General features: G+C 44.5%; 1 protein-coding gene across 6 annotated transcripts in view; it reads right to left on the bottom strand.

The window, feature by feature from the left end:
• NTRK3 (neurotrophic receptor tyrosine kinase 3) overlaps positions 1 to 19097 on the bottom strand; it is a 386072-nt gene that overhangs the window by 103060 nt on the left and 263915 nt on the right. Inside the window, exons 13-14 of one of the 6 annotated variants that reach the window (XM_030878687.2) lie at positions 7491 to 7625; positions 5531 to 5938 (exon numbers count right to left, since the gene is read on the bottom strand). The exons of 4 other annotated variants lie outside the window; for them this stretch is intronic. In XM_030878687.2, the coding sequence (XP_030734547.1) occupies positions 5820 to 5938; positions 7491 to 7625 (254 nt within the window). In that variant the 3' untranslated portion in view covers positions 5531 to 5819. Of the gene's footprint in view, positions 1 to 5530; positions 5939 to 7490; positions 7626 to 19097 lie in introns of those variants that run through there. One more of the 6 variants, XM_030878688.2, reaches the window with a different exon arrangement.

Raw genomic sequence — 19097 nt, 5'->3', positions numbered from 1 at the left:
GCTCTGGGATATATGATTAGATCTTGGCTGAGATTTTCTTGAGAGGTGAGTAGGGCGGTGTGTGGGGGTGGGGGTGGTACGGGATTTCTAAAGGCAAAATGCAGAACCAGAGCTATCCAAGGCAACTGAGGCCACTGGCCGCTTCGGCCGCTCCCCAGCAGCACAGTGGGGATGTCAGGGGTGGGGCAAAGCTAGGGGTGCAGGGGAGTAGAGCTTCAGGCCTCCTGGACAATTTGGATGCAGACCAGGTTCCCCTGAAGCTCCCACCCTCCTCGCTGCCCCGTCGCCTCCTCCGCTGTCACACTGAAGAGTTTTCCCTCTGTCCTTCCCAAAGGAGCCTCAGAGCAGCCAGCATCCCTTCACCTTCACGCCTCCCCGTCTGTCCCTCACTGCTACCCTCATCTTGCTCTCCATTTCAGAGTCACTCTGGAGGCCACCTGTGAGTCTAGCCGGAGCTCCGAGTCGGTAAACACTGAAGGAACAAAGGCCCTCTGCCTAATCCGCACGTGGCGCAGTCCAGGAAGCTACACACAATGAAGTCACCCTGCATTGATCTGCCGGCTCCCCGTGCTGTCTCCACAGCATCAAACCCTCCCTGGCGTCTAGCTCCTGTATCTGAGACGCTTGAGCCTCTGCTCAGGCCTGGCCTTGACCTGCAGGAGCTGGGCAGAGCCAGGGGAAGCGTCACGGCCCAGTGCTAGGCTGAGGTCACACCTGCAGCTGGGGAGGGGAGCACGTGGTGCCTGGGAGCTTGGCTACACAAAAGAATTCCCACGTCAGAAGGGAGCGACAGGGTAGCCCAGAGCCCAGCTTCTTGGCGTCCAAATTGAAGACGCTTGGCATCTGCTCTTTCCCTGGGTGAGAAGCACATGGCTGAGATTCCACACACCAGGAGGTCTTTGAGGAAGGGTGAACAAAGTTCAGATGGGGGTGCACAAGGCAGGCAAGGATCTTCCTTCCACTACCTTCCTGCCTGAAGCCGCTCCCGCTTGCCCAGACCTGGGCAGCCTCACCTACCGACTTGAGGATCAGATGTGTCTCAGCCAACAAGTCCTTCTTGACAGCAAAGATGCCACCCTTATCTGTTTGGGGATCTCACCAACTGAAAACCAGATGATTCATCTTAGATGTAAGAACAACTACATTTTCAGGCATCAAGGGTCATTAAATGCTAGAATGCGTGAAGAAGGAGCGTGGCAGACGTTCTTTTCAAAATCACTGTGTTCGGGTGTTTCCAGGAGGAAGTTAGGGATAGCATCTAGCCCCAAAGACCCCTGAAGGACTTCATGTAGAGAGCCAGGGGGAGGCTATGACTGTGGAGATCCCAGGACTGCAGCTTTCCAGGAGCAGAAGATGGGGCTGCTCTATGGGGCAGCTGAACAGCCACGAGCACCAGGAGGTCAAAGAGACCCCGTGTCAGTCCTGGCTCTGCCACTCACAGCTGTGAAAACCTGGCCTAGTGATTACTAACCCTTTCTGAGCTTCAGCGTCCTCATGGGTCAAATGTGCCTGGCTCTGAATAGGTGCTTCATAAGTTCGACATAATGATCGTTACTAATGCTCCCCAGGAAAGCCCATTCTTTGGAGCTTGGCAACCAGTTCCGGGATCTGGCCACACAACCCTAGTGAAAGACTCAGGTCCTCTCCAGAGCATGTCCCTGGAAGGCCCTACAACTGAGTTGACCACTGTCCTACAGCTTCTTAAGGGTACAGTGAGTTCCCCACCCTCTGAGCTTCAGGGAACAGGGTTCAGAACCAGGGCCCCTCAATCACTCCTTCCAGAATGAAGATCCAGACAGCACATGGCAAGCACACTGGTTTCATGGACTGAAGCTTTGCCATGAAATCCCCTAGGACCAAAACGTAAGCTCAAGTCCGAGAAAGCCACTGTGAAATCCTGTGGGTGAGATTCCAAACACAGAGCTACAGGTCTTGTTGGTCCCCTGAGCCTCCCTGCCTGAAGCCAGTCCAACCCAGCATCCTTGGTGGGCTGAGTTCCTCTCTCCACACCTCCCCTGTGCCAGCTCTGACTGCCCCAGAGTCTCTAACGTTGGGGTAGATGCCATGGGACTTCAAAGCCCAGCAGGAAAGCATAGGGAACAGAGTCCTAGACACTCAACACAGCTCCCCAGTCTCAGCCAGTCCTCATTCCTCCCGGCAACTTTTTCATGCTTCCCTGCCATCTGCCATGGTCTCTTCTGCTGCTTTAGACCTTCTCAACGCTCTTAGATGTTCTCACTTGCAGCACAAGGCCTTGCCTTACACTTGATAGGCAAAATAGAAGCCACTAGACAAGAACTCTCTCACTCTCTTGCCCGCCCCAAACCTCTAAACCCTCATCTTTTCCTCTTCCTCCTGCTGCACCAGGACAGCTCTCCCTCCATGTGGCTGAGCCTTCCTCCTGAGGATGGGCGCTTTTCTTTCCCATCTTCCCAGGGGCCGTTTCTATTCATCATCTTTTCTCCCAAGCATTGGCAGGCTCTACGCATCCTGATAAAACAAAACTTAAATATCTCTACTTATTAATAATGAAATTCTCCCTAGAATCCATGCAGCCTGAAGGTCCCAAAGACAGTCTCAATGCTTGGGGCATCCCTGGTCCAATCCTGGAACCCTTGAGAACAGGAGAATGTGGAGCTGGGCAACCCCCTACCCAGGCCACTCTATAGAAAAGGAGCTTCCATTCGGGATGAGGTGAGGTGAGGGCTCAAACCAAGCTAGACTTAAATAAGAGATTGAGTAAGAGTAAGTAGAAAAAGCACCAACCTAGCCGAATCAATCCCTGTTGGACTTCCACCTTGAGCTCACCCACCTTATTTCCGCATGCCTCATCTTTACTTCCTAAGTAAGAAGCCCCCAAAAAGCCTACTGAGACCAAGGGAAGGGTCAAAATCCTCCCAGCCCCTGACCTCCTCTCTTGTTCCAAATCTCCTACATACAAAGTCCCTTCCTCCTAAAAGGAAGATATCGTAAGTTACAGAAGGCATTTTGACCCTTCTAGCTGGGTCAGGGCCCAGGAACCAAGGGCAGACAGATACAGCCAGCTCATCTAAGCATTTTAGCCTCAGTAGGACCCCAGGACTCTTCTGCCTCTCCTTTTCTGGTAGCCCACATGAGACCTGACATGAGAGTTTGGCCTACCTTAGTGTGTATGTGTCTGTGGGGGGGCAGGGAGTGGTCTCTGGATGATTGGCATGTTGGCCTACAAGCCCAGAACCCCATCTTCCTCTGGGCAAAGTCACTTCCCCAAGATCCATAAGGGAGATGTAAAGCCACTGCAACCAAGGGAAAAATTACACTGGCTTACTGGTGCACCAAAGATAAAGGATCCCTCAACCCCACTCCCAGACCCCCTTACACATCAGCTCTGAAGAAAGGATCTCCATAAGCCTTGGCTGTCCGGACAATAGACGAGTCCCCAGCCACCGAGGAGACAAGGGTCTCAGTAACCTGAGTTGTATCTGAAAGAGTCAGGTTTGAACCTGGCTTCTGTCTCTTGTGCTTGTGTGACCCTGAGTGAACCATTCAACTCTCTGTGCCTCTAATTCTTTCTCAGTAAGATGAGGAAACCCTTCACTGTATGGACTCAGCCTGTATCTGGAGGGGTCTCAGTGAAAGCAACCAATGGAACAGATTGTAAAATCCTTTGCAAACAGGACTTGGCTAAGAAACTTCTTTAAAAGAGTAATAGTAAAATTGGGGGGAATTAAAAACCGGGGTAGCCTGAAATGTCTATGTATCTTTAATATTCTTTGCAAAATTGCCAAATAAGAGGTCTGATCCAGTCATTTCATTAGAAAATAAAGTGTTTATTAAGAAACTATACACTGAACACTCCTATATGTCTCTGCGGAAACACAACGCCCCATGGTCATAGCACAAGGTGAAGAAAATGGCAGAATAAAAGATGCTGGGATGGATGGAGCCTGGGAGGCTGGAAATGAGGTAATGATTTACAATAATTAAAAAACATCATCCTCAAGCTTACTCCTTAAAGCCACACTCAGGAGGGGGCCCTGGCCCAAAGGGTTGGCAGGACACAATGGGGAATAGCCAGACATGAAGCAATGGGGAGCAGGATGGCAGGGAGCTGGGAGGGGCTAAATAAACACACTTCTAGGCCCTGGAGAGAAGCTGAATCCCCGTGTGATACTCTGAACATTCAGGCACCCGGGAGGCCACCCCAGATACTGGGCAAGAACTTGGAAAGCTGTGCATTTTTAAAGCCCATGGAGGTGTCTGCAGAATCAGGCTGGGAACCCGACGTGAAGAACCACCATCCACGGGACTCGGGACCTAAAACCCTAAGTGGGAATCCTAACCCCCAGGGAAATTTCCCAAGGCAGAGAATCTGTTATGTATTACTGTGCATCATCACTCCAAAACTTAGTGGGTTAAAACCACCACCATTTTGTCCTACGATCTCCCCATGGTTGGCCCCCTCTTCCATGCTCCACTCTCAAGGGGGCAGCCTGTGCTGACCCCCTACAACGGAGGCACCATGGGTGGGGGGGTGGTGGAAACTAGGCCAAGCCCGAAGTCCAACATGGCAGCAAATCTGGGAGAGGTTCAGGCCCTACAACTGTACCTTTCCTATGGAAGCAGGGGGAAAAGCATCCCTTTCCCTCTCCCCAGTGGATCAAATTGAAAATGGGGGAAACAAACCTCCCTCTTTGGGAGAGGGTGGCCATGGAGTAAGGCATGAGTCAAAGCAAGCAAAGTAAACACATATATTGACCAGAGAACAGGATGACACTTCCATTGGAGCCATGAGAGGGGCTGGAGGAGGCCAATTTTTACTTCTCTTCCCCTTCAGTTCATCTTGGCCTTGAAATGGTGATTCCATTGGGTGCCAAAAGTTCTCAGAGTCAAGAATAAGTAAAAGTGGGGGAAGAGAGCCAATCCCGGGATCATGGAACAGCAGGAAGGGCCTTGGTCCCTGATTCCCTTGGTCCCTTGTGGTCCTAGCAGGATGCCCAATTCACAGGCAAGAACTCCTGCAGCCAAAGCTTGTCAGAACTGCAGATCTAGAGGCCAAGAAGGAGCCCTGGAGAAATCCTCTTCTCCAAGGAGTTTTCTAATACCACTCACTGTGAGCCGTTCCAGAGAGAAGAGGAAGTAGGGGGAAAGTGTGTCCAAAAAAGAGGTATGGTTTTCTCCACCAAAAAAAAAAAAAAAAAAAAAAAAAATATATATATATATATATATATATATATATAGAAAATGATTGGTTTCCATTCTTTCCTCTGAGACCTAATCTGGTGCCAATACTTGGGCCTGGCTCCCTCTCCTCTCACCGCGCCGTCTCCACCTCTGCTTAGATGTTCTTCCCCACGGGAGGCTGCAGGGCGACGAGGTCACTAAGAGGATGGCCTGGTATCCTAGGGAGAGCCAGGGAGACCCCACGCTTCCAAGCGGGGAAAGTGAGGCCGGAGCACGGCTGGACTTCATCAGGCTTTCTCATGGTGGTTGGGTTGTTTGTGGAAAGCAAGAGAATGGCTAGTGTATTTAAGAGATGGTTCCTGGTGCACAGGTTTTTAATTCTCTTTATTGGCTCTTAAGATGATGGCAGGAGCTGCCTTGGAGGCCAGAAAAAAAAGGAGCACAGTGATGATTGGAGGGAAAGGGCAACCCTGCCAGTGGTGGATGGGGGCAAACACCCGTCTTGGTGGTGATAAAGGATGCAGGGGCACCGGCGGCTCGTGTAGTTTCTACTTAGCATCCCCGGATCCAAACAGAACAATGCCTAGAGCTTCCAACCTCTCAGAGGGCCCAGCCTACCAAGGTGACATCAAAACAGGGAGGCTTAAAAGGAGTTTTTAAAAGCCATGACGTCCTTTGCTGAAATAAACATTGACATCCTCAACATAGATGCCATGGTTAAGAGGCTTGGAATGTCCGGGAAGGCTTATTGGATTCAACATAATTTCTCTGAAACCTATAAAAAACAAAAACAAAAAAACAGAAAAACAGAAAAAAGCAAAATAAAGTAAAAACCAAAACCCCCAAAGAAGATCAAAACTAGAAGGGGAAACAGAGAGGGAGCTTGAAAGGTAGGGGGAAGAACTAGAGATACGGGACACAGATACAGATATATTGGGAACAGCCAAATGAATTCTCAGCAAAAGGGAAGGATAGCAGGAGGGGGTTAACTTAAAACCAAGCATGGTCAGAGAAACTGGAAACACTCCACCTTTGCTGCAGCCTCCACTGAACCGAGGAAGGGACGTGAGCAAAACGTTTGGGGGCTTGGCCTTGGATTGTCCTGGAAGAGGAGGGGAGGGACAGCCTCATCTAAGTAGGAGGAGGCCCTGATGATGAGCTTGAGAGGGAGGTGGGAACAGGGCATAATCGCTAGGGTCCCTGGGGGGCAAAGGGGTGGGAGGAAAATGCTCTCCAGACCTTACATTCTTAAGGGATACCTGAGGGCCATTTCTAACCCTAGGAGCTGGGATAATGTGAACCACCTTTGATTGCACCAGGTTGGGGGCACTGTACTTCCAAGACTATAAACTCCTTCTCCTTCACTTTTTCCTCTCACTTCACCCAGTCAGTGCAATGATGGCTGATCTCTCAGCCTTCCCATAATTCCAAGTCTCATAGCGGATGGAATACCCTGGAGGAGTAGCATTGGTGGCCATCAAGCCATGGGCAGCCTCAAGCAAGGAGGACTTCCATGCTAGCTCAGCTCCTCTCTGGCCCCACCCTGCCATGGACGGAATTAGGATGTCCAGAGACGTGGGTGTTCCTGATCAAATCTCCAGAAGGAGGTTTTTCAGTCAACCCCGGATTAAAATAATGTCTATAAAATAATGTCTGTAACGAGTGCGTGGGTGTTTACGTGCGTGTGCAGACAAGATAGGAGTAAGCCAACCTTTTTAGGAAAGCTGTGTGCAGGTATGTGAAGAGCGTAATGGCAGCTAGACGTTGAGGCTATGATGGGGAGAGATCGAGTTGGTAGCACTGAGACTTTCCCCTCCTCATTCTGAGGGCATATTACGATCAAAACAGAGTTGAGTCATCTTGGATGTTGGGTGCCCTCCTTCTGCAGGGAGTGGGGTTAGATTGTGGAGATGGAGGAAAGTTCCTCACTGATGAGGTCATGTTTAGAGGGAGACTTGGTTTCAACATGAGATGTTTCTGTGCTAGCATCACTATGCTAACTCAGGACAAGGGCTCTCTTGGGTCTGAGGCAGAGGGAAGGCAGGCCATTGGCCTAGAGGGTCTGTGACTCCATTGTTTCTCTCCAGGCAATGGTCCCTCTCTCACTACTCCCAGATGCCTCACCTAGGCCCTGTGAAGTATCCTGGCCTGGAATATTTCCCTCACCTAAGGGATTTTAGTACCAATCCCATACTAGGCATCTAGTCATCCCTGAGTCCTCTGGGACCTACAGAAACTCATGAGGTCTTAAGATCTTAAGAATTAAAATTGGTGAGGGGGACAGGGGGTCTGTACTGCATACAAAGACGTCAAAGGAGGTAACTCACCATGTGACCTTGGGTAAGACACTTCCCCACTCTGGACCTCAGGTTCCTCATATATATAGTGAGTTGATGGGACTAGATGATCTCTATTGTCCTTCAAGTTTAGTATCCCATGATTGTCTATGTTTGAAAAGACCCCTGGCAGAAGAGGCAGACATGGGGGAATTAATGGTCAGTATTGAGCCCCATGTGTAAAGACATGGGGAAGTACTTTTCTTAAGTGCACAAGGCCAGAAACAGAAATCCAGGTGTTCCCAGCTCCTGTACTCACACTGCTTTACCTGTAGGTGCTTTATTTTAGGCATAAAATCTAGATACATGGTCCCCTGAGTATCACACAGTGGCATTAAGGAACTGCATGAGGGTATCACCATAAACTCTGTCTAACCTTTCCCTACCATGCTTACCCCCCCCATCCCTCTTCTTGGCCTGGGGGAATCCTGAACTTGTGCCGATCACTGCTTTTGTCAATGCCATTTCTGGGGCTGGAAGGATGATTCCTATGAACTGAGCTGATGATCCCACAAGTCTTGAAAATACATTTTTGGCCCCTTCTCTCCTAGAAAAGAAATTCAGCTACTCTCCAAGAGGGAACAACATGACAAGGGGGAATGAAGAGGAGAGGAGATGGGGTGTTTGGCCCCTTGAAATCGTTCTTGCCTCAGTTAGGGCATAAACAGAACGACAAAAGCTGGTGGTTCCCTAGAGACCTGACAACTCTAAGTCCTATGAAAGAGGTATCATAGCTTGTGAGTGAAATCTCCCTTGAAGGCCATGCAGCATCGTGGGCCCTGGAAGGCTCCACGTCGGATCCATTAAAGGCAGGGGCCAAGCCTCTAACAAGGTCCCTGAAGCCACCTCCGTGAACATGAGCCTTTTCCCATACGAGCCTGGGTCTGAAGTTTGTTTTCTCTGGAACTCTTTCCCAGGTGGAGCCTTTCCAAGATTCTAAATGCTGAAGCCTTATAGCATAAAAGGCACCGCTCCAAAATCCTCCATTCGTCCCCCTTTCACTCAGAACAACCCCGGAGCAGGAAGGAAAAGGCATACGCTCGGGGGAGGGCAGGGGGGATAGGGACCACCATGGACATGGACTGCGAAAGGGAGAGATGGCTGGAGGAAAGGCCAAAGAGGAGCAAATATACTTCTGAAGAAAGCCTCGCCCCCCAGTGGCCCATGGACCCTCACGTCTAACCTTTTCCTCCATCTGTCAACAGCTGTCCCCAGAGTCATCCAGCACAAAGCTACTCGTAGGCCCTCTGTAATTCAGAACAGAGCCTGGTCTTCAGGGACTGTCTAGGTGTATGTTTCCTAAGAAGCAAGCCAGAGACTCTGGGATCGTTTTGGGAAGGGAGGGAAGCTGTGAAGGAAGAGGCTAGGGGGTGCTAGGCACCCAGAGAATTGGATGAAAGCTTTCGGAGCCAATCCCATTGGGCCAAAAGCCGGTTAAATCTTCAAGGGCAAGTTCTTTAATATTCACTGCATCAAGAGAAGGGCTGCCTTCTATGGCCATGCAACACAAAGGATGGCCTAGACCTTCACACCTTTCTGTTTTTCTGACAATCTTGTAAATCCTAATCATCTCACCCTCTCTGGGGTTTCATCCCAGCCCCACTCTCTTGCTCTGGCCTTGGAAGTCTAGCGCTACCAGCTTTCCAGCACTCACCAGTGAGAACTTCCCTTGCATCTTTTGTCTAAACACTCATTTGACTTTGGATTCTCAAGGCCTGCCTTTCTGTCCCTGCTTCTTCCTTTTTGTTATCTGACATGGTAATTTTATTCCCTAACCCCATAAAGTGGGTTTGGGTTACGGCCTTGATAAAAGGCCCAATACCAAATGGAGCCCTATTGGATTATTTCCCAACATTCCCTCATCAAATGTATTCATTCATCCTCTTAAAGTTGCTACATCACAGAAACGCTTAGCATTTACAGAGCATTGGCTGTGAGAAAGAGGAGGTTGATATACACAGGAGTCCTGGCACTGAGGTCATGGGTGGCTTAATCATAGGGAATCAGAGGCACAGAGCAATTGAGATCCTTGTCCAGAGAGAGTGAGAGCAGGAGGGGTCCACAGGATAGATGTCAGGGTGGGGAGCCTGCATTGTACCCACCCCAGTCAGGGGGCATTCTAGCCACACCCTCTACACCATTCCCCAAGGGGTGAGAAGATGTGAAATGTCTTGAAGCGTGCTGTGGGCAGGCATGGGCTAAAGAAGGGAGACTCAAGCAATGCCCAGCTATAACAGCCCTACCATCCAATGCATCACTGATCACCCTGGAATCCAAAGACCTATATAAGTTAGTGATGGTGCCAGGCACTGCTTACAGTTAATTGTCTCCATTTTATTTTATTTTATTTTATTGGCTGCACCACGCAGCTTGCGGGATCTTAGTTCCCCGATCAGGGATTGAACCCAGGCCCTGGCAGTGGAAGCGCAGAGTCCTAACCACTGGACCACCAGGGAAATCCCTCCAATATCTTTTAAAAGTTGATATTATTAACTCTATTTTACATGTGGGAAAACTAAGGCTCAGTAATATATATTTAAAAAAAAACAACCAAGTACACTTTGTGGCAGAGTCTGATATTGAACATTGAACCAAGTTTTTCATAACCTTAAACTCCTTATAATTAACTGCTTTGCAATATGGCTTCCATTTGTTGAAAATCAATGTATGGAAAAGGAGGCAGAAATGGGGGTCAAGGCCACAGTGATGGGGACATTCTCCAGGGGAAGCAGGGCTTTACCTCCGGCTCCTTCTGCAAGGCCTGGCTGGAGGGCTAGAGTGTTCCTTCCTCACTAACAGCTTCCCTACCAGGGAGCTGAGTGCCCCCCATGCCCCGCCACTGCTCTCCTCCAGTAGATGCCCAGCTCAACCCTTTCCCACGCTGCCTCATTTTCTGCAAGTGTTAGCCAGCCACACCTACCACTTGGTGTGTATTAGGACCTACCAAGTAAAGAACCCCAAACTCTATCTAGACATTGACCCCTTCATTTTGATGTTACTTCTGGGAGTTCAGCTTAAGAAGGATGAAAAGTAAACCTGATGAAAGAGAGATAATCATGAATTTGTAGAGAAGAGCAATTGTTCAGAACATAGTCACACCTAGAGCAAGAGTGTAGAATCTGAGAATCCTCCTGGGAGGCCAAGTACGGAGCCCAGAATTGCTCTCTCCCCAGCACTCTCCCCTTGGGTCACTATGTGAGCAAGAAGTGACAGGAAAAGGTACATTATGGTAAGGAAAATGTCCCTCATAAATGTCGCTTGCTTCGTTTGCTGCCTGTGTAGTGACCTCTCTAAGGTCATGGGAAGAAGGTCATCAAAGAGCCCCAGTGATCCCGGGTTATGACTATTGTTACGTGGTTCTGTACCTTTGCCTCCTGATGTGGTTATTGTTGCTCTCAATCTAAGTTCTTTCCTGCCATCAGATTCAGTAAAAAGATTGTGGCACTGAGCCACGTGGGTGAGACCCAAATGCTTAGACTTGCTGGCCACAAATGATCTAACTTAAAGCTCTCAGATCATTTCCTCTGTTATTCTGAGGTTGCAAACCTAACCAATGGGCCATCTGTGGCTCTGGGTTGTGTCTCATTTTAGCGTGATTTTTAAAAAATTTTTGAATTAGTTGCCAACATCTAAAAGTTGGAAGATTTCACATTTAAAATATCCCTATTTCTAGCTTCCCTTAAAAATCCAAGAGTTCTGTCAATGTTGGGCCAGCATTTCTGCACAATGATAATCAGCTAGAGCAAAGTGGTGGCCACTCCATTTAGACAGGGCATGTGTTCTCTAATTCGCCATATGCCACACCACTCCCTATTATCCTCCACCTGGTCCCTTCACTTATTTACAATCCCTGCATGGTTTGTCTTAGCATTTGAGTTGAAAACTTTACAATAAACATAAAGCCAGCACTAGGTTATGGGCTGTGCATTAAAGACCAGGGAATGCCCTCTCAACAAGCCTCACTGATTATCCCTATAATGACCTAACTTATGCTCCCTCTGGTTATGGTTAAAAATGATACATAGTGGCTGGAAACGTCCATCAGAGGGATAAACCTATCTCAGAAAGAGGAGATAGTTCAGGAATTGAACTGTATGGGTAAGAGGGCATTGTGTTCAGAAATCAGGTTCCCAAGAAGAAAGCATGCTAGAGACCACTTATAATGCTACTGTTGGGTGAGAAGATAGTATTTTGGGTATTTGTATCATCAGCTGGCTGCACTTCCGCTTTCCTTGACACATGGAAGGCACTTGACCAAAGGTTACCAAGTGCCAGCTAGCAGGACTTTTCAGTACAGCTGTTAAATTTCATGGGGTATGATTTGACTCAAAGTATTCCCATATCCTTACAACAACAAACATGCTACAAAGGCTTCTATAGGATATGCAAATGTACTTGGAACTGAAACGTCCCTCTTGTATATTTTATGGCTAAGAGTGCTGAACTGAGATCCCCAGCTTCAGTACGCAGCACCTTTTCCTGTAAAGTTGCCTCAATACTGCTGGGAAAATCAATGATGAGACTGCCCTGGCCCATGTGCAAAGCTGGCTTCCAGCTGTGCGCAGATGCTCTCAGGGAGGAGGCTGCTGCTGAATGTAACCCAAATGTGAGTTAGCTCGGGGAATCATGCCAGGAGAAGTCACAGTGGGAGGGCATCCACACCTAAGCGAAATAAAAGGGCATGGAACACCGAGATTCTCAGACAAAAGCCAAAGGCTCTTCCCTGAAGGAATCTTGAAGGTTCTCCTGACTCTTCCCTGAGGAATACTGCAAGGCTCGCACTCAAAAGGAGGAGGAATGTGCTTGGGGGCTTCGCTCTTGGCATCACTATTGTCCCAACAATAAGCTGAGCTTGGATCAAAGGAGTGAAATATTAGTTCCAGAGAAAGGGAAATTCCTTCTACTCCAGGACCTGGATGAAGTGACCTCTTAGAATCAAAATACTTCACAAGCCATGGAGTAAAATTAGTCACCTGGTAAAACCTGTTTACCATTCTCAAAATTAACTATATAAGGGACAATTTGTAATACCAGAATATCTCTTGCTTAATTGAGAGGAGAGAGAGCCTCAGGTATGAATAACTTTTCTCTATGTTCACTCCCTCCCTGCACTTCAAAATACTTGTCTTTATATTCAGCATATTTTCCCCTTTTTGATTCTTTTGATTCTTTTCCAATGTTTGAAATATCTGAAATAAGAAAGCGTAGAGATTATCAAAACTGTGTACCTACCACCCAGTATTAACAATTTATTACATTTTGATATCTTCTTTCCAAATTTTTGAGAGAAATAATACATGACACCTATGGTTGTGAGCCCATGTGAATGCATCCATGATTCTGTCCCTAACCTAATCCCTCACCAGAGGTAATCACTGCCCTGAAATAGATGAGGGTCATTTCCAGGCATCTTTTAATAATTTGCCTGCAGAGGTATATATCTGTAAGAAAATTGGCTAAGTTTAAATTTTAAAACAAGGGATGTTTTTTCTAGATTTATCCACATTAAGACTTGTAGTTCTGTAACTTGTAACTGATGTAGTCTATCATGTGACTATACTACAAATTATTTGTCTGTTCTACTAACTGACACTTATTTCCATTCTGTCATTACTCCAAAAAAAGTTGCAATAAATATTATTACACAAGTCTCTTTACGTGCATGTGGGAGAGTTTCTCTAGAGCAGCAGTTGGCAAACTTTTCCTGTAAAGGCCCAGATAATAAATACTATTTTAGGCTTTATACAAATCATACGGTCTCTGTTGCTGCTACTAAATTCTGTCATTGTAGTCTGAAAGCAGCCATAGACAACACAGAAACAAACAAATGTGTTCCGATAAAACTTCAATGATAAAAACAGACAGGAACCAGATCTGGGCCTTGGCCCACAGGCCACTGTTTGCTGACCTCTAGAGGCTTGTTACTCAAACTATGGGCATGTAGACCAGCATCAGCATCAGCTAGGAGTTTGGTAGAAATGGAGACTCTTAGACCTCAGTGAATCAACATCTTCATTTTAACAAGTTCTTCAGGTGATTTCTATGCACAAAAAAATATTTCAGAAGAATGGCTTTAGAGGATATCCTTATAATTTAGTGTGTAGAAATCCTTCACTGTATTGCTAAACGTTTCCCCAAACTGATGGGACCAACTCATATTTCTACGATCACTAAATGGATGAACGTCTTACCCTGTATCTCCACATATGATATTATCTGATGTGTGATAGATGTTATCTTCTTGTAGCTTTAAGGTGCATTTCCCTGATTACTGCTGAGGTTCACATCGTCTCAATTGGAGTTTCCTGTTCTGTGAAGTGTCTCTTCCTATACTTTCTTCATTGTGTTGTGTGTGTGTTATATGTGTGTGTGCATTATATATATTATGTGTGTATGTGTGGATATATATTACCTATATAATAATATTATATAATAATATGTAATATATAATACATACACATACTATATATATCTATACATACATACATACATTGTATATAAGTTGGTCTTTTTTATTTGTGGGAATTTGTTATTTATTCTGCATGTAAATTCTTTGTTGGCTGTATGCGTTGGAATTATGTTCTTTCAGTCTATGGTTTATCTTTTACCTTTGTATATGGTAAAATTAAAGATTTTTAAAAATTAATGTAGACAAATGCATTAATCTTTCCCTTTATGTTATTTATAATATGTATCTTAAGATTCTCCTCCCTCAATGTCAAAGGATATACTCTTTTCCTCTAAAAGTACTATATTTAACAATCTCTCTTAGAGAAGAATTCCAAAAATTTACGTAGCGTCTCCTCACTCAAGGAAATGGAGCTTAACTCCCCACCTTGTGTGCTGTGTTTATCAGCTTACTTCCAAAGAGTATGGCAAGGGGAAAACATAACTTTACAGTGGAGAATCCTGGTCTCAGCCAGGCGATCAGGGCTAGCATATTCAGTGATGCCATGTGATAAGCATGATATAATGTGATGAGGGCAGCACACATCTCTGTGGTCTTCCTCCCCAAAACTCATGACCCCAGCCAACAAGACTAAATTGGGAGGCATTCTGCATAAAATCTGACCTCAAAACTGTCAAGGTAATCAAGGACAAGGAAAGTCTGAGAAACTGTCACAGATCAGATGAGGTTAAAGAACCATGATTACTAAATGTAATGTGGTATTCTGAAACAGAAAACGGACACTTGAGGAAAAACTGGTGAAATCAGAAAGAAGTATTGAGTTTAGTTAACAATAACGTGCCAAAGCTGGCTTCTTAGTTGTGACAAAGGTGTCATGGTGATTTAGGATGATTACAATAGAGAAAACTGAGTGAGAAGTATACGAGAATTCTCTGCATTCTTGTTGCAACGTTTCTGTATATCTAAAAGTATTTTAAAACAAAAACCTTATCTAAAGCAAAAGGTTCTACTTTTAAATTTCACCCAGAATTTATAATTTATTGTGTGGCTGGTATGAGATTATTTTTCCTCATGTGGTTTTATTGAATAAATTCTCCCTTTCGTACTGATTTGCAATGACACATCAAAAATACACACATAGCCACACATCTTTCTGTTTGTTTGTTTATCTATATATCTACATACATACACATGTATGTTTTCTGAGTGCTAAAAACATATTATTATACTTTGGCCTATTTGTCTCCCCATCTTAATTACTAGAACTTTATAATAAGTCTTTTTGTCTTTGTCTATGAGAGCAAATCTCCTCAACCTTCTTTTAAAAAGATAACTTGGCTATTCTTTATCTTTCATTCTCTCATATAAATTATAGAATAAGCTTATCAAGCAAGTGTCTTCAAAAACCCTGCTGGGATTTTTATTGGGAGTGTATTTAATTTATAAACTTGGGGGATAATCAACATCTTCATTATATTGGTTTTTCCTATTTATGAATAAGATATATGCTCCATTTTCTCATTCTTCTTTTATACTCTTAATATTGTCTTGTATTTTCTAGAATATATTGCATATCCTTTGTAGAATTTATATTTTTTTGCCTTTTTTTGTTTTATTTCATTTTTGCTATTGTAAGTGTGATTTGTTTTCAGTTAAATTTTTCTAACTGTGTTTAGGGAATATATTAATTTGTGTTTACTGATCTTGTATTAGTAACGTTGCTGAGCTCTCTAACTTGTTCTAGCTTTACAAATACCTTTTGATATTCTATGTAGGATGATCATATCATTCACAAAAAGATGGTCGTATGTCTTTCCACAATTCTTATATTTCTTTTTTTGTCTTATTGCATTGGGTAGAATATCCAGATCATTGTTGAGTAAAAGTCAGGATAACAAACATCTTTATTGTTAACTGTTTTTTTTTTTCTACATGGTTCATAATGTTGGATTGTAGTTCATTTTGAGTAGGAAGTTTTTTTTTCCCTCTTTTCCTTTTGTGCTCAGTCATCATTGTCTAATGTTTTTGGTATTGTTGTTGTTATTGCTGCCTCCACCAAGGCTCCTAGAACTTCAATTCCAAACCCATCCTATAATGATGGCCTGGGGCTCCTAAAGGGTGATAACATTTTAAAATAAAAAGCTGCTGAAAACAAAAAGTTCTACTTCTAAATTTCAACCAGAATTTATAACTTACTTTGTGACTGGTATGAGGTAATAATATAACTTTATTATTCCTCATGTTGAATAGTTTCTCCCTTCCATACTGATTTGCAATGGGATATAGCAGAACCGTCTTCAACTAGGTGAGTGGCTTAAGTCAGTTCATCATCTCATGGTTACATCTTTACCTCTCTCCCCTACCTCCTTAGGTTCAGAGATTCCTATTAGCTGTACTCTCAGATAGGGATTGGCAACACTATTTTTTCAGACTCTTTTCATCAGTGTGGAAGCCTGTCCCCAACCCATGGCTTCAAGCAGTGACTCTAGCCCTGATCCCTTGACAATCTGGACCACATATAGTTGTGCAGGACCCTTGAGAGCTAAATTTCTGTCCTTACTTTTTGCCTCCAGACTTGGAGCCCAGCCTGAGAATGAATGTACCTCTGCTCATCAACCTTTTGTTTCTGTACTATTTCTGACTCATCAGGTTACTTATCTTGCTCTTAGGCCCACATAGCTGGGTCTTAGGCCCAGCTATGTGTTCTCATATTTTTCTGTCACTGCGATGTGTTTGGAGCAGACGAGGTGCACTAAAGCATGAACCCACTGCACCATCTTGACCACAGCCTGATTACTTTTCTTTATTTCTGTATGAGAGAAAAATGTATTTTCTTTTTTCTTTAACTGGTGCCTTCAATCCTATCTCCAACTTCTTTCCTCAATTATTTCCTATCTCTCCAGCATCTTCCATAAATCCTGTTCTATTCCCCTTTCTGCAGAAATCTACATATGGTCATCTCTATCTTTTGGTATGTGCTCATGTACCAAATCCATGTGTGCCCACATTCCTAGTCTCTCACCTAGTAAATGATGGAGCAATGTCCTCCACTTTACATACCGTCTACTATCATCCCATTTCCTTAGTTCCTTTGGGTACCAACATTTTGCATGACCCAATTCCAACTGTAACTCCACTATCTCACAGATCGTTAATGCTTAACTTCCCATAAACCAAGTTCTATTCCCTCCACAGAAACTGACCTCTTGAAGGTCACCAATGGTTACTCCATAACTAGATTTTCTCCATTCCTCTTCACCTTGGTCATTCCACAGAGTGTGGTATCTCAACCATCCCACATCCCCCATGACACTTATAATACTGTGTCATCTTTCTACCTTTCCACTCCTGTTCTTTCTGTTGGCTTCTTTTCCTCACCTGTACCTATGGTGGTTTCTCAAGGATCAGTCTTTTCACCCTTGGTTACTCAGAGTGTTTCTTGGACCAGCAACTGATAGCTTGCTAGAAATGAGGACTCTCAAGCTCTTACTCCAAACCTAGTGAATCAAAACCTGTATTTTAACAGAATCCTCAGGTGATTAAAGTGTAGGAATGCTGTTCTAGCCATCTTCTCTCTCTCTCTCTCTCTCTCTCTCTCTCTCTCTCTCTCCTTGTACAATCCATCATTAATGTCCACATCCGGGGTGTGACGTCTAACCCTTTAACTCCAGCCAAAAACTTTCTTCTAAATTCCATTCTCATGATGCCAACTGGCTACTTGGCATTTCCATTATTGTGCATCATAACCACAAACCCAACATTTCTATAATCCCCATCCCAAACAATTTCCCTTCCTGATAGGCCAATTCTTTAAAATCTCTACCATGCTTATAATCACCTAGGCACAAACTATTGGAACCATCCTAATTTCTTGCCAGTGTCTTTCTAATTTCCCGTATCTAATCAAACATCAGGTTTCAATATTTGTTTTATAGTATCTCATGTACACATGCTTCTACTAGATTCCCTACTTCAGCAAAGCATGGCAGAAAGATCTGGAGACAGATTGACTGGCTATCAAATTCCTGTTCTACTACCTACCAGGTATGTGTGACTTTAAAACCTTAAGTAAATTACCTAAATTCTCAGAGCCTTGATTTCCCTTTCTGTAAATTGGAAATACCATTATCTATCTCACAGGTGCTGTTGTGATTTAAAAAAAAAAAAAAAAGCATCAGGTCAAAGTCTGGCACATGAAACAGATGATTAACAAGTACTGGTTTAGGCTTCCTCAACCCCCATTTCAATTTTAAGGCCACTGTTTTGGGGCTTTGTAATATATTCCTCTGATTCCAGTCCCTAGGTTAAGGTTTCTGACACACCATTGTCAAATTATGTCACTAAAACATCATGTTCACCAATCCACCACCGTGTTCAAGGGCCAACACAGATTGAAAGTGTCTTTGTATGAACCCCAGATGGCTTAGGCTGCCATCCTGGTCTTGCCACACCCTGTTTTCAGCCAGATATTCTGCCCTCGTCACCCACCCCTCCCCTATTCACAATCTCTGATTAGATAAACTCTAAGTTGACCATATCTTACAGTTTTTAGTTTCCGTCCTCACTTCCATGGTATTGTGCTGTCCTGAGTGTTTATCTTCTAACTTATTTTCCCCATCCAATTCCCATGAATTCTTCAATAACCAGCTCAAATCTCACTGTCTGTATAAGTCATTTGGCAGTTAATTGCGACTTTCTGTGTGATATTTCTTCTCCTGTTATCTGGAACTGTTTTAAATATAATATACAACAGTGAAACTATTCATGGATATATTTTTTTCATTTCTCAGTAAGATCATTTTTTAAAAAAACCTAACAACTAGTATTTATAAGCATTTACACATGCCCAGACAATGAGTGAAGTATTGTGCATGGACTTCCTCATCTAACATTCACAGCATCCCTATGAGGGGAGAACTGTTATGGTCCCTAGTTTGTGGATGAAGAAAAAAAGGAGTGAAGATGTTCAGTAACTCATGCCAAGTTGCCCTGTGAATAAGATGCAGCGCCATCTTGAATCTAGGCTTTCTCATTCCAGCTCTTGTGCTATATTGAATTGTGCTATATTAACCCCTCTGCTATACTGAAACCAAATCAGGAAGCACTTCCAACAGCTCCCTCTATTTCTCACCTGATGGACTAGCATTTTAGAGAATAGAAAACTTATTTTTTAGAACTGTGTGGTATGA

Source organism: Globicephala melas, chromosome 2 (genome assembly GCF_963455315.2).
Source record: "Globicephala melas chromosome 2, mGloMel1.2, whole genome shotgun sequence".
NCBI lineage: Eukaryota > Metazoa > Chordata > Mammalia > Artiodactyla > Delphinidae > Globicephala > Globicephala melas.
Note: the sequence above shows the minus strand (reverse complement) of the source record. Positions and strands in the feature narration are given on the sequence as shown.